The 15,853-nt window shown below is 33.8% G+C and overlaps 1 protein-coding gene across 1 annotated transcript; it reads right to left on the bottom strand.

Moving 5' to 3' along the window:
- Nucleotides 1-1,252: 1,252 nt before the first annotated feature.
- On the bottom strand, nt 1,253-15,296 carry LOC107824406 (cis-abienol synthase, chloroplastic-like). The gene is made up of 14 exons (XM_016651155.2): nt 15,149-15,296; nt 14,981-15,045; nt 13,689-13,977; nt 11,332-11,512; nt 7,680-7,900; nt 6,688-6,808; nt 6,511-6,608; nt 5,995-6,206; nt 5,077-5,186; nt 4,866-4,964; nt 4,176-4,391; nt 3,107-3,251; nt 2,639-2,884; nt 1,253-1,763 (listed from the first exon to the last, which is right to left on the bottom strand). The coding sequence occupies exons 1-14, from the start codon at nt 15,228-15,230 to the stop codon at nt 1,455-1,457; spliced, it is 2,394 nt and encodes a 797-aa protein (XP_016506641.2). The 5' UTR covers nt 15,231-15,296; the 3' UTR covers nt 1,253-1,454.
- Nucleotides 15,297-15,853: the final 557 nt, after the last annotated feature.

Raw genomic sequence — 15,853 nt, 5'->3', positions numbered from 1 at the left:
GATAAATGGACCGCATCTGTGGTCTCGCACATGCGGTCCACCAACCGCAGGTGCGGTTATGATAGAAGCAGCAGCTTCATCACTTCTCAAAAATTTCAACTTTACTCGAGCCTCGTCCGATTGACGTTCAGGGCTCCCGGGCCCCGCCCGAACATGCCGACAAGTCTGAAATCACGAGACAGACCCCGAAACAACGCTAAATCTAAGAATCACCCACTAACACCAAATGAATCAAACTTATGAACTTCAAGTTCTTGATTTTCCTCTAAGGAGTAAAAATGTCCTATAACTACTCGGATTGACACCAAATTTTGCGGACCTGTACCGGGCTTCGGAACCAACATACGAGCCCGATATCCATGAAGTCAATCATTAATTTGTTTCTTTAAATCCTTAGAATTTCAGTTTAACAATTTCTAATAAAAATTCATTTTTCGGGCTAGGGACCTCGGAATTCGATTTCGGGGCATACGCCCAGGTCCCATATTTTCCTACGAACCCTCCGGAACCGTCAAATCATGAATCCGGGTCCGTTTGTTCAAAATGTTGACCAAGTCAAACTTAGTCCTTTTTAAGAAAATCCTAAGGAATCAAATGGGCATATTTCACTCCAAACTTTTTCAAATCCCGAACCAACCATCCCCGCAAGTCGTAAATTAGCTAAAGCAAGCGCGGAAAGTTTTATTTAAGGGAACGGTCCAAAAGGCAAAACGACCAGTCGGGTCGTTACCGAATCCTTGACACGCCTCAAGCTAAACCTTTTATTCTCCATAATCATCCAATTTTTTCCAACAAAACATAAGCATGCGTCATCTCCAACTTAATTTGTTTCTATTCTATAGCCATTTTTCTCTTTGGTTTTTGATACACGATATATAAACAAGGGCAGCCTAGCGAAATATGTTGCCTAAAGCCAAATCTTAATAATAGGCCTTAGAATTATTTGAAGAAATTCTTGCGTAATTTACTAAAAATTTATTCTTATAACTTTTTGAGATGCAAAAATATTAATGATCTTTTTATAATCAATTTCTTCTAATATTTCTTTCAACTAACATGTAACCAATTTATTTTGTTATTTGAAGATATTGTTAGTATTAGGTATGATTTTAGTTGTTTTAATTTTGAAAAACTTTCTTTTGTCCTTCCAACCTACTAATAATATCCAACGTCTCACAAAGTAACAATCGTAATAGTATTTTTATTTAAAAGAAACAGTAATCACATCAAAGTAAAGATTCACTAGCGGAAAGATCAAAAGCACTCATTTTAATTATTTGAACATTAAATATGCTCAACCAGATACTACAAGAATCAAACTTAGAGTATGTCGATAAAACATGGGCTAAAATGTAAATTTCTCTCTAGTGGATGATTGAGTGTTTCTTTTTTTTGCGATTCAAGGATTGCTCCCTTGATAACTCGACCCCACGATCTTAAGGTGGCGATGGAGCTTACGACTTGAGTGGTTTAAAAAGTAGTTCATTGATACGATTCTTCAATATTTCCTCTGGAAAGCGAAACTCATCGCCATCTGAATATGCGAAATAAGACGATTTACATGTCTTCCAAAAAATATCCTTGCACACTTGTGGCAATTGGCTTCCCTTTCTTTGAGTTAGAACCATCCCCAGCAACTCTCTTCTCTTATTTTCCAGCATTTCCTTTGCATGTTTTATAGCTTCTTCTTCAGAGATTGTTCCTTTACTCTGATTTATTAATATAGAGACTATATTTGTTGGTGAACTCTCTGCTTCTTCTCTCTGGAAGAAAACGTGAGAGAGGATCAAGTATTAATATAGCAAATTAACCAAATACTACTGTATCAAAAGACCAATACTGTTATGGTAAAAATTATCATGCACTCGATCTTTACACAAAATCGTATAACTTAGCATTATTAAGTGATTTAATATGGTGATTATATATATTAATTAGCTATATGTAAGTCAAAGAAGTCTATTAATTTGGTGTAAACACTAGATGCGGATAAATTTTATTCCATAGTGAGTTCCATAAATTAGTTTCTTATTTTGTATGCTTAATTGAAGTAGTGTCAAACCTAAGAATTTGTCCCATACTTTACACAAAATAAGGCAAATTATATTGAGAAGTTATCTAAAGAAGTAGTATTTTTACCCTGCATATATTTCCTAATGGTGGCGTGTGCAAATTAATGTGTCAGCCTCAGCTATTTTATTGGTACCTCCTACCTCCCATCAACAAAGGTATCGTTAAGTACTCCGCCCACCAAAGTCTAAACAGATGAAAAAAAATCACATTACATTCTGTTTCTATTGCAATTTGAACCCTAGTTTTCAAGATTTTTACCCACTTTATTGATGCTAAGCCACACCCTTTGAGTGAAGATCTCCTTTAAAAGACTTTGGCAGAGCCACGTTTGTCCAAGGGGTGTCAATTTATACCACTTCGCTTAAAAAAAATCACTATATAGCTAAGCAAAATTTTAGTTTTTATGTATATACACTAATATGTTGAATCTTTTTGATCTTTTCATGTGTTTACTTCTTTCTATTTTAATGCCATTTCGTGAATATCCTGACTCCGCTACTACTGATCACATGACAAATGTTTTGGTGGCAAAGAAAAGATAAAGTAGTTTTAGAAGGAATATTACCTTGTAAGATCCTACATCATTAAGGAGTCTTGCCACCATACTGGTACAATTGCACAAGGCACTCATTTCAGAACTCTGTAAAACATCCTTTGATAGTTTTGGCCCAAGAAGACATTGTGTTATGAGAGTAATGCATCTAACACCAATAGTTTCACAGGCCACAGACAAATACTCTTCTATGCTTGGTGTTGTCTGATTTCTCCACCACTCAAATTCTACCATCATATTCTTTAACAAATCAAGCCACTATACCAACAAATATAGACAATTAAAAAAATATGGAAAAGAACATTATGGGAAAATGAAAGAATAAGGGTGTGTTTTGGTACGAAGAAAAATATTTTTCGGAAAATAACTTCCACTTTTCAATCAAACGCCGTAAAATATTTTCCTTCAAAAAAAGTCATTTTTCAATATAATGACTTTCGTCATACCAAACACACCTTAAGAATCATACTCTTTCCATACCAAGTTTATAAAGTGATCTTTGATGCATTGACCTTGCTTAATATTTGCTATTGCTGCAAGCTCCTCTATAGTTTTGTAAAGTGCTGAAAAGAAAACTTTTACCCTCTCTGAATGAAATTGCACTGTTGAGTAATTACCATCCCAACTGAAAAAAAAATTAGAAATAGCCTGATTTACAACTGATAATTGAAAAATAGCGTCAGTTAAAAAGTAATTGAACTTTTGCCACTTTTGCATGTAAAGATAAAATTTGAATAAAAATACCCTAAAAATTCGGACAAATTTCAACATAATATGCTAGAGTTCGAATTTTTTACATATGCGATTCCAGCATAATGTACTGAAATTTTATATTGCGCTGGAGTTCCAACATAATATGCTGAAAGTTCATATGCAAGGGCTTCATTATCAAGTATATTATGCTGGAACTTTCTGTGTTTTAGCTAGGGTAGTGGCTATATTTTAATGATTTTGCAAACATTTACTATTTATCGATTACCAGTCTGAAAACTAGTTTGATATTCATTGTGATGGAGAAATAGAAGTTAAATGAAAGGAGGAACTGTTAATTAATTTTCTTGCCTTGTTTTGAGGCCACTCATTGAAACCCGTCCCCAACACCGCAGCAAGATAAATATAATATATGAAGAATTAACCTAAATAGCTGCTCACTTATTCGCTTAAATTAAATATAGCCGGCATATATATAATATATGTATAATCACATATATTTTATGTATACCGTCTAAGAAAAATAAATATTAAATACAACAGGCTATTTATATAAAAATCCCATAAAATTTTGCCTTTAAAATTAGTTTGATGATTTCTATTCATTCATATATAGTCCACTTGTCTAATAGGGACATAATTTAAAGAGAGACCTAAAAAAGGCGAATTGTTCAAACGCCCCAAGTCCAAGTACCGACCATAAAAAGTAAAAAGGGACTACCTGAGATCGAAGAAAACCCGCATCAAATAAAGTGGAAGAAAATTTGACAAACCGAAAGCACATGGATATAGAAGGGGTTTTGCGGAAATATTATAAGCATGGAAGCAGAAAATTTACCTTTCTACTAATTCAAAGATGTTGAGCAATTCATCTTTGCCAACAAATCCATCGAAAAAATCATCAACTAAAGTAAGAAGCATGGTGCTCTTTACACATGCAAGACGAGCGTCAGAAAATTCAGGTTCGAAAAGTAAAGCAGCAGTCAGGAAGAAATTAGTGTACAAATTCTGTTGTGGCAATCCCACTTGGTCTAGTCTGCAATCCTCGAACCACCTATACATTCATATAAGGAGAATTAACCAAAATAATCGCCCACCAAACCACTTAAACTAAAAATAGCCAGCTGAGGTATAATATATGCATAATTTATGTATTATATGTGTATAATCTATGTGTGGCTAGAAAATGTAAACAATGAATATGGACGGCTATTTGTGTAAAGATCACATAATCTTAAGTGGTGTCCAAGAATGACAAAGTCTACTAAAGCAATATTTGACCTATATAAATACATATACACACACTTAATATAAATTTCTGACAAAGGGTGTTCAAGTGATGACTCTTCGTTGATTATGATTGTGCTAGTGTCCAAGAATGACAAAGTCTATTAAAGCAATATTTGACTTACATATAGTTTAATTTTCCGACAAGGGACCTTCACCTGACCAGCTTTCGCCGATTATAGTTGCGTCCCTCGTGTCTAAGAATCACAAGATCTAATGAAGCTAATAAAAGTGAAGATACCTCTTGAGTTGTTGAAGTTCTTGTTGATGTTGGGCTTGGCACAAGTTAAAATCCAGCTTTGAGAACCTTAGTAAATCTATGCTGTTAATATTGGGAGACCTAATAACAGCGAGAAATTAAGAGTTTGAGAAGATGAACTCTTATAGATTGAACAACAATCAACAAATAAGACTAAATATAAATTTATAAATCATTGTGCTTAAATAATTACCTGTAAGCGGCTTTTAAGATTTTAAAATTGATCATCTCATATGCCTCAATATATCGTTGATTTTCCACTCGACCATATGTGGCGTAAAACTTCCTCAAAGCAAACTCTGCCTAATATTTCTCAGATTAGTAATGGAATTTTATAAAACTAAAGCTTTTAAGGAGAAAATAAAATCAAGCTAATACAATTGTTTTTATCATTTCAAATAACATCCACAATAGCAACAATAATGACAAGCCATACCACACAAAGGGTTGTGGCGAGATGCATAAAATTTCTATGCTTTTAGTTAGAGGCTTCAGGTTCTGAGTCATGTGAAAGAAAAATTATGGTAAGGAGCGCGTCCCATTTTAATGGGCCTTACGCGGTGCAAATTCATATTAGCCAGAGCTTCAAAGCAGGTATCAGACCCCGGATGAAAAAAAAAAAGAAAAAAAAATAGCCAGATTTACAACTGGTAATAAAAAAATAGCCACAGTTTCAAAAGTAATCAAAATTTAGCCACTTTTTCATGTAAAGATAAAATTTGTACAAAAACACCCTTAAAAATCCAAAAACATTCCAACCTAATATGCTGGAGTTCGAATTTTTTACATATGAGCTTCCAGCATAATGCGGGAAGTTTATATGTCAGAGCTCCATAATCTCGTATACTATGCTGGAATTTTCTGTGTGCTGGAGTTTCAACATAATATGCTGGAAGTTTATACGCACGAGCTACATAATCCCGCATATTATGCTGTAACTTTTCGTGTTTCAGCAAAACAATGATTATTTTTCAATAACTTTGCATACGCTGACTATTTTTTTGATTACCAGTCCCGAAAACTGACTAGCTCGTGCTATTTTCACGAAAAATACATAAATTATGACAAGTTATGCATCATTATATTTCCGAAAGTCTTTTACAAGTAATACCTCATTTTTTGACATCCTGTCGATGTAGTCATTGGTTAGGAGTTTTTGCTCCATAAAAGATCTTGTCCAATTATTAATTTTATCCAAAATGTGATCTTTCCCATAAATAGCCAACTGTGAAGCTTTGTGGAGCTCAAGAATTTCAAAATAACTCGTAAATCTCTCACTTGTTGAAAAGAAATGTACTTCATCGACAAATTCAACTAGTTCTTCTGCAAAAAGAAAAATTGAATTAGTAATTAATTTATTATGGCCAACTACGTACTATGCAACCTCTATTCTATTTCAAAAAGGATGTCACCTTTCTATATTTAATAAATTTTCAATTCTAACATTTATATAATGGCTTGCCTTACATGAATGACATGACACGTTTAAAATAAAAAAATTCAAAAAATATTTTTGGAATGTTATATACACTTTTACTTAAGAATCATTAGTTTAAAAAATATATTCTTTATATTTTTAAAGAGTCAAAGTAAGACATATAAAATGACTGACGGAATAACAAATTACCTGGGGAGACTTCATAGTTACTCATCCGTAAAAGCCGAAACGCCAAAGCACAATGGGCAACGTTTGAAAAAATTTCTTCGTTCTTTTCTTGCCAAAGCCTATAAATAATTGACCACTATTACAATATACAAGATGCTTAAAGAAATTGTAAATATCATTGTGATCAATAACATGTACCTGTAAATTTCATCTAAAACATCTTTTATTTCTGTTTTAAAATGCCGATCTACTCCTACACATTGAAGGGTATCAACCAAGCAAAGCAACGAATGTATCTTCGTTGGGTAGATAGTCGGAACTATAAAAAAAAAAAAAAGGAGATATATTAGCAAAGTAAACAAATAGTACTATGGAAAAAGCTATATTGCTCGGACTTTCTAAATATATTGTAGCATTCATGACGGATCTTCCAAAAATATGAGGATACGATACACCCCAAATGCATTTTAGTTAATATAAGCAACATAGATGGGAGGATTAGAGAGAGATCTAGCATTTGTTGAATATGGGTGTACCATTAAAGAAAGGAGAAATTTTTCTTAAGTGGAAATCAATCGATGTTCCTTTGGATAAGCAACTCAATTCAACCAAGTGTATTATTCAACCTTTTCAGAGAATGGGGTCCAACATATAATATTATACCAACAACAATAATAACAATAACAACAACAACAAACCCAGTGAGTTCTCACAAGTGGATTCTGGGGAAGATAGTGTGTACGCAAATCTTACTCCTATCCTGGGAAGACAGAGAGATTGTTTCCGATAAACTCTCGGCTAATGACAAGATAAAAAGAAGCAGCGGCAACAAGTGGAAACAACAAGAATATATCAAGAAAACTGAAGAGAAAGGATGCAATCAAACAGTAAGTTGTACCAGCAATCCAAGAATAAATTGATATCATGGTAACATTAATGCTACCGACTTGAAAAAAAGAGAGCGCAGATATTATTAGATCAATTTTAAAAAATACGTACATAAAATACCTAGTTTGGCAGAAAGGTCATGAATTCACGTACCATAATCTGGACTATAAATCCACTTCCTGAGTGGATTGTATTATACCATTAACATATATAGGAAGCTTCTTATTTACACTCCATCTATTAATTTGATTGAAAAGTATTAACACATAATCTGAATGTTTTGAGATGATAGTAGTGCATACCCCAATTTTTGTGTAGTTTCAAGATTGAATTCAAGTATTCAAAGCATTTTTCGTCGTGTTGATTGTAAATCAAGGCAGCTGCAGTAGTGGCTGGTGAATCAAATAGTGATCCATTTTCTCTTTGATGTACCATTAGTTCCTTCCATTGACATAATTCACCAAGTCCTTCAGCCATATATTCAAGATTTGAAACATTCCCCTTGAAATCACTCTGTAACGCTCTAATAATTTGCAAATATTATCAGAAGAGTTTATAAAAGTAAATATCTTTTGTATTATGCAATTCAAGATGAATTTTGAATATAATTAACAAACATTTTGAGTCACTATAAGTAGACATGGGCGGATTTACCTTAGGCCAAGCGATGTCACGTGACGTGCACTGCTTGGTCGTTTTTTTTAAATTATTCTTTTTTAATTTTTTTAACTAAATATGTATATATAATGAAAAGGCAGAAAATAAAATATTGATAAACAAAACAAAGTGACATAACTTGACATAAATAGCTGTGTAGCTCTTTGAGTCTGGCGCCTTAGTTTTCTAGTAGATGTTCAAACCTCAGAATCTTTATTTAAAATTTCAAAATTTTTGTGCCTCATTTATAAAAAAGATTACATTGTGTTGAGCTGGGATCAAACGGTTGACCTCTTTGAAGCTAACGAAACTTCTAACCATTCGATCATGATTCACTTTTTGTAAACTCTCTCTCCTAGCGGTACAAGGTGGCTAAGAAGGAAGCGAAGTTAGCGGTTACTGCGGCTAAGATTGTCATGTTTGAACGTAACGCTTGTACGAAGAACTTGGAGGCAAAGGAGGGGATAAGAAGTTGTACAAGCTAGCCAAGGTCCGAGAAAGGAAGGCCCATGACCTGAACCAAGTGAAGTGCCAAGGAAGATGAAGGCAGAGTTTTGTTGGATGAGGTACTTATTCGACGGAGATGACAGACTTACTTTTATAAACTCTTGAACGAAAAGGGGGATAGGGACATTGTGCTTGGTGGCTTAGAACATTCTGAGAGTCGTCGGGACTTTGGGTATTGTAGGCATATAAAAGTTGCAGATGTGTAAAATGAGCAGGGAAGCGACCGGGTCAGACGAAATCCCAGTAGAATTTTGGAAGAACGTGGGTAAGGTAGGCTTGGAGTGTGTCATTGAATTATTTAATGTCACCTTTAGGATGAAGAAGATGCCCAAAGATTGGAGATGGAGCACTATGATCTGTTGCATAAGAACAATGGTGATATCCAAAATTGCAACCATTATCGGGCTATTAAGTTACTAAACCATACCATAAAAGTTTGGGAGAGGATAGTGAAGCTGAGGGTGAGAAAAATTGTCTATTTCTAAGAACCAATTCGAACTTATGCCGTGACGTTCAACCACGGAAGCGATTCATCTTGTTAGGAGGTTGATGGATCAGTATAGGGAGAGGAAGAGGGATTTACACATGGTGTTCATCGACTTAGAGAAGGCTTACGATAAAATGCCAATGAAGATTCTGTGGAGATGTTTGGAGGCTAGAGATATTCCTATTGCATATATTAAGGCTATTAAGGACATGTATGATGGAGCTAAAAATTGAGTGAGAACGATGGGGGGAGACTCAGAATACTTCCCAGTTATGATGAGGTTGCACTAGGGGTAAGCCCTCAACCCATTTCTATTTTCCCTAGTGATTGACGCTCTAACGCACCACATTCAGAGAGAGGTATCGTGGTGCATGTTATTTGCAGATGACATTCTACTGATTGACGAGACGCACGGTGGTATTAACGAGAGGTTAGAGATTTGGAGGCAGACTCTGGAGTTTAAAGGTTTCAAATTGAGCAGGACTAAAACAGAATACTTGGAGTACAAGTTCAGTGGTGCGACTCAAGTAGCGGACGATGACGTGGGGTTTGATTCATAAGTCATCCTTAGGAGAAAGAGTTTCAAAGTATCTTGAGTCAGTTATTCAAGTGAATAGGGAGATCGACGAGTATGTTATACATCGTATTGAGGTGGGAAGGATGAAATGGAGGTTCGCATCCGGTATCTTGTGTGATAATAATGTGCTACCAAGACTTAAGTAGAAGTTCTATAGAGTGGTCAGACCGACTATGTTGTTTGTGGCAGAGTATTGGCCAGTCAATAACTCCCATATACAAAAAATGAAGGTAACTGAAATGAGCATATTGAGATAGATGTGCGGGGATACTAGGTTAGACATAATCAGAAATGAAGTTATCCATGACACGATGCACGTGACCTCTGTGGAGGACAATTAATCACTACAAAAAAACTTGAATTAACTATGGAACGATTTTGTCACTAAACTAAATAATTTCGTCTCTAAATAGGTTTTTCGTCGCTAATTGCTAAATTTTGTCGTTATTCGCTGTCGCTAACACCATCTGTCGCAAAATTCAACGCTAAAACCAGATTTTCTTAGTAATTGCAAGATACGGGAGTCGAGACTAAGATGGTTCGGGTATGTGAAGAGGAAAGGCACATAAGCACCAGTGAGGAGGTGTGAGAGGCTAGCATTGGAGAGCCAACGAAGAGGTAAAGGCAGGCCGAAGAAGTATTAGGGAGAGGTGATCATTAGGTATGATATAGCGTTGCTCCAACTTACTAAGGACATGACCGTTGATAGGAAGGGGTATATGTTGAAAATTAAGATAGAGAGTTAGGTAGCCGAGCTTTGTCATTGTTTCTTACGGTAGCTTTAGTACGTCACTTAGTGCCTTTCGTGTATTTTTATATTTCTAAACTTTTGTTATTACTTGTTGTTGCCTTCGTTTCGGTTTTCTAATTGCACTACATCCTGGTGTTAGTTTTGTATTTTCGCTTGGTTTTCTGATTGGTTTGCTTGCCATTGTCATTGCCTCTTCTCTTTATCTTTCCTGAGCCGAGAGTCTACTAGAAACAACATCTCTGTCTTTTTAAAGGTAGGAGTAAAGTCCGCGTACACATTACTCTCCCCAGACCCAACTTGTAAAAATATACAGAGTTTTTTTGTTGTTGTTGTATGTCTGCTGCTTCCATGATAAGTTGTTGTTCTATTCTTTTTCTTTTTACTTCCGTTTTCTTTTTTTTGCCAATAAAATTGATTAAGAATGATTTGTCAGAAAAATAATACTTAATATTATTTCTAATGAGGTTATTTTTAAATAGTTCTCAAATCACGAAACTCATGATCCAAAAGAGTTGTAGTAATATATGAGTTAGTTTGTGTTTTATTAATATTATTCAAATTGTAATTTTTTTTTGTACGATGTTGTTAGTACTATACTTTTAAAGTATTGTACCGCTTATGAAAAATCATACGTATGTCACTGTAAGTAAAGTTTTGCATTTCATGTATTTACCATTTGCTCTTGCTTTGTCTTAATGTAAAAAGACCATCCTTAAGTAGAGTTTTGCACTTCATGCATTTAGCATTTGCTCTTGCTTTGTCTTAATGTAAAAAAAAACCTTCCTAATTGCTTCGAGTAGTTGTTTTCTTGCACTAGCCAAATAATTAATAAAATCTGATTCTTAGTTTAGTAATGAGATAACTCATATTTGGTTTAGACAATATTCGTTAGGGGAGAATTCAAAAATATATCTAGCATCCAAATATAATTTTCTTTGTAGAATAATTGATAATTTAATAAATTAAGAAGCATACCTTTCAATTGCTAAATCTCGGTTGCTAATCGCTAGATTTACAATGTCAGGACCCAAAGGCAGATTTAAGTTCATTTTTTCTGCATATTTGATCATACTGGGAAATAAAATCCTAAATCCAACAGGTGAAATCTGATCCTTGTTATCAACTGCCCAACCATGCTTTTCAATAAAGATAAGGCCTGAAAAGAAAATGAAGCAACTCCACAAGTAATTACAAATATTGCAAGATGCAAACTCCTCCACACGTTCTATTTATCTAATCGTGTCTATATATATATATATATATATATATATATATATATATATATATATATTTTAAATAAAAATAATAAATAAAATAAAATATTTTCGGATTTTTTTTATATATAAAAAAAACAAAAAATAAAACTATTAATAAACCTAATTAACATTTATTAAGAAATATAGAAACAACCTCTTACAGAAATGCAGGCTAAGCTAAGGGTGCATACAATAAACCCTTGTGGTCCGGCCTTTTCTCGAACTCTGCGTATAATGGGAGCTTAGTGCACCGGGTTGCCTGTTGGTGTATGTGAATAAAGTTCCACATGAAAAGTAGAAAGGAAAAAAATTCTACTTATAAGGAGTTGAATACTCTTAATGATTTGAGACCTTTTGGGAAAAATCGTGCGGGCTTGGCCCAAAGCGAACTATATCAAACTATGTTAAGAGTATCTTCGGACCGTTTAAGCCTAACAACTGGTATCAGAGCTAATGGTTTGGCGAAACGAGTATGGAGATGGTGCATACACAACACAAATACTTGAATCATGTGGGTGCGGATGTTAAGAGTATTTTTGGGTTGTTTTAGCCCAACATACAGCCCTTACCAAGAAATTAAAATAACATGGGCTAGCCAGTTTTCAGACTGATCATTTAAAAATAGCCAGCATTTACAAAGTCATTGAAAAATAGCCACTATTTTGCTGCAACACGAAAAGTTCCAGCATAATATACTGGAGATCGGTGAACCTGTGTATGAACTTCCAATATATTATGCTGGAACTCCAACACACGGAAAGTTCCAGTATATTATACTGGAGTTCCAGTATATAACTCCAGTATAATATACATGAATATTTTTTCGGATTTTGAACAGTGTTTTCATTCAGATTTATCTTTACATAAAAAGTGACTAAATTTAGATTACTTTTAAAACTATAACTATTTTTGAATGACCACTTGTAAATCTGACTATTTTTGAATTTCTCATCTAAATATGATTGTCTAATTAAATGACCTGGTTATAGGGGTGCACATAAGCCGGGTTGGTTCGGATTTTTCAATTACCAAACCAAACCAATTGTCTCAGATTTTTAAATTTATAAACCAAACCAAACCAATAAAAGTCGAGGTTTTCAATCACGATTTTTCTTGTGTTTTTCGGTTTTCTCGGGTTTTTCTGACAAAATCTTCATAGTATAAATTTATAATTTATGCTCTAATATTTCTTATGTCCTAGTAGGATAAAACTATATAAGATGTTACCCAATAAAATAATACAAAATAATATAAGATGAGTCATGATTATACTAAAATACTCAACAAATCGCATAAAATAAATAATTTAATTAATACGCTATAATAAAAATAAATATAATCTAAAAGTACTAAGTCATGTTAAAATAAATACGACTAATAAGTACTAAGTATTAATTACATGACTAAATAATATTAATTTTGAGTTATGCATTTTCACTATCAAAATCAATGCAAAACTAAAAAAAAAACAAATCCAATACTATTGTCATTTATAGTATTGAATTGAATTTTTTTTGTTAGCATTAGTATTAATTTGATTTTGCTTTGGGCTTTATTTGAGTTACTAACTTTTATGAGCTATAAAACATATTTGACCATTCAAAGTTCTAAGTCCAAGCTTGAATACATTAAAAGAGAGAACTAGTAAAGAGTTTAAATTATATTTATAAATTACATTACAATAATTATTTTAAAATAATTTTTAAAATATGTAATGTATACATTAAAGGAGAGAACTAGTAAATAGTTTATGATTTTATGTATAAAATATTTTTAAAACTTGTATACATGTAATGTCGGGTTGGTTTGGTTTCGATTTGACTTTTTTCAGTTAAAACCAAACCAAACCAATTATGGTCAGATTTTTTTCTAATACCAAACCAAATCACCAAATTATAGTCGGATTTTTTTTTTCCGGTTTGACTTGAATTATTGGTTTGGTGCGGTTTATCGATTTCCTTTGTACACCCCTACCTGTTTATATAAATATTTTTAAAACGTCCACATATAGAACTCAAACTTCTTTTCTTTTTCAGCATTACTTTCTCACAAAAAAAATTAATTGAAGAATGTTACCTCGTTGGACTTGGTTATCTCCAACTCCCCATTTGCTAAGGGCAAGCAAACATGCTAAAGTAGAAGAAAGTGAGTCCTTGACAAGCAATGAATGGCTAGGACTTAATCCCCAAGATCCATCTTCTCTTTGATTTTCAAGAATCCAATCCAAACACTGAGGAAAACATGGCTGGTTTACAGAATTTCTTGAAGGTATCATAGCTACCCATGCTGTATCATAAGAAGAAGGAGATAACTCTACTTTCTGAAATGTTTTCTTTATTCTCTCCTTTGCCTCTTCGAAACCATCCTACAAACCAGAGATGAACTAGTTTTTAATAATAATAAGAAGAAGAAGAAGAAAAATTAACCAAGCCGCTGACCCAACTGCTTTAACTTAAGAATAGTCAGCAAATATGTAATAGATGTATAAATGTGTATAATCAGTAGCAGACAGCTCGATGCACTAAGCGCGGGGTCCGGGAAAGGACCAGACTATAAAGGCATATTGTACGCAATCTTACCCTGCATTTTTGTAAGAGGCTGTTTCAATGGTTCAAATCCGTGATCTCATGATCACATGGCAACAACTTTACCAGTTACGCCAAAATTCTCATTCATAAAATCTATGTATACTAACTAAGCTATGAATTGACCGGTTATTTGTGTAAAGATCTCTAATAAGAAAGAAGAATTAAGGAACATAAAAGAATATATAAGTGGGATTTTGGACAATATCTAGATGAAGTCAAAAAATTAAAAAAAAAAATTGAATTTGTTTTTTGGACATGAATTTCACTTCGAAAAAAGAGAAAGATTTGTAAGTGAAAGCAATTATTAATGTGAAATATTCGCCAAACTAATTTTCTTTTATAACATTTCACCATTCTTTCAGATTGAACATTCTTGCATATTTGCAAGTAAAGTCATGACCAAACACCCATTTTGTGCAAGAGTTTAGTTCCTTTCAATTAGTGTGTGTGTGTGAAAGGCTGAAGAAGGAGGCAAAAATTGAGGCAAATCTAGCTTTCCGACGAGCTAGAACAGGGGTGAAGGCTATCAATCTGATTTCATAACTAGTTGGTACTTTCAAATCCTATTTATAGATTCTGTTGGGCGAATACAATCAAACAGAATCCATTTGTGAGCAAAATTCAAATTCATTATATATATATACATATATATAATTTCCTTTGAATTCCCCTTCCCCGTGTCTTATTTTTAAAGATAATTGTAGATGAGTCGGTTCGATCACCCCACATATCGACGCCCCCCAGCAAACAAAAAAGGAACAGAAAAGGGACTCATATTACCAGTGATGAAGCAATACTGTAGCTGCATCTTACTCCTCTACATGGTCTCTGGGAAATTGTATTTCCTTCGAACAAGGAAAAAAACACACGCACAGAAATTAGGACATGGTTACAAAAGAATTGAATTATAAAATATATTATTGCAGCGATCAAAATTATATGTCTTACTGGTCGATGAACCTAATTTGCCATTTTCCAAACTATGATGAGAAAATGGTAGTATGATATTGCTTCTGTAGCCAAGTATCATTATTCTAAAAGTGTGGTGGGAGGGAGACAAAGGAATCCAATTATTTGTAGATATTTTTCTCACGTGTCTTTGCTCAATTTAGCCAACACTATTTTGGCTAGATTACATACGTAGGTACGTGTAATGTTGGAGTGCGGAACCAAAATGTGGTTTATTTTTACTCAAAATACTCAAATAAGTGTAAAAAAAAAAAAAGTTACCAAACTATATATAACGCCACTAATAGTGGCGCTATACAGTAACGTTAACTGTACCGTTACTGTATAGTAGTGGCGCTATACTGACAAACCTTACATAGCGCCACTATTAATGGCGCTATACAGTAATTACCTGACCCCATCAATAATGTCTGGGTTCAATAATTTAAATGCGTATAAAGCCACTTTTTGTGGCGCTATATACAAACAAAAAAAATAACCCGGCTAGCCATTTTCTATATAAACATCGTAGAATCGCCACAACTTCATTCAAATTTTTTTTAACTCTTGTTGGTTTCTATTGTTGTTAAATTCTCCAGCATTTTTTCATTATGTCTGAAGAACGTAGAATAAGAGTATCATTATATTGGGGGTGAGGTTGTGATGGAGAATAACTCTGTGGGCTACAGTTTACCTGCTAAGTGT

Source organism: Nicotiana tabacum, chromosome 5 (genome assembly GCF_000715075.1).
Source record: "Nicotiana tabacum cultivar K326 chromosome 5, ASM71507v2, whole genome shotgun sequence".
Taxonomy (NCBI): domain Eukaryota; kingdom Viridiplantae; phylum Streptophyta; class Magnoliopsida; order Solanales; family Solanaceae; genus Nicotiana; species Nicotiana tabacum.
The sequence above is the reverse complement of the archived record's forward strand: the minus strand, read 5'-3'. Positions and strand labels throughout refer to the sequence as shown.

What these genes read in the sequence shown, in the direction of transcription:
- LOC107824406 (XM_016651155.2), bottom strand. Translation starts at nt 15,230, where the DNA reads ATGATACTTGGCTACAGAAGCAATATCATACTACCATTTTCTCATCAT. An exon ending in GAAACTACACAAAAATTGGG is followed by an intron (nt 6,809 to 7,679) that starts GTATGCACTACT and finishes TTTTTTTTATAG; the next exon opens with TTCCGACTATCTACCCAACG. An exon ending in ATCTTTGAATTAGTAGAAAG is followed by an intron (nt 3,252 to 4,175) that starts GTAAATTTTCTG and finishes TTTTTTTTTCAG; the next exon opens with TTGGGATGGTAATTACTCAA.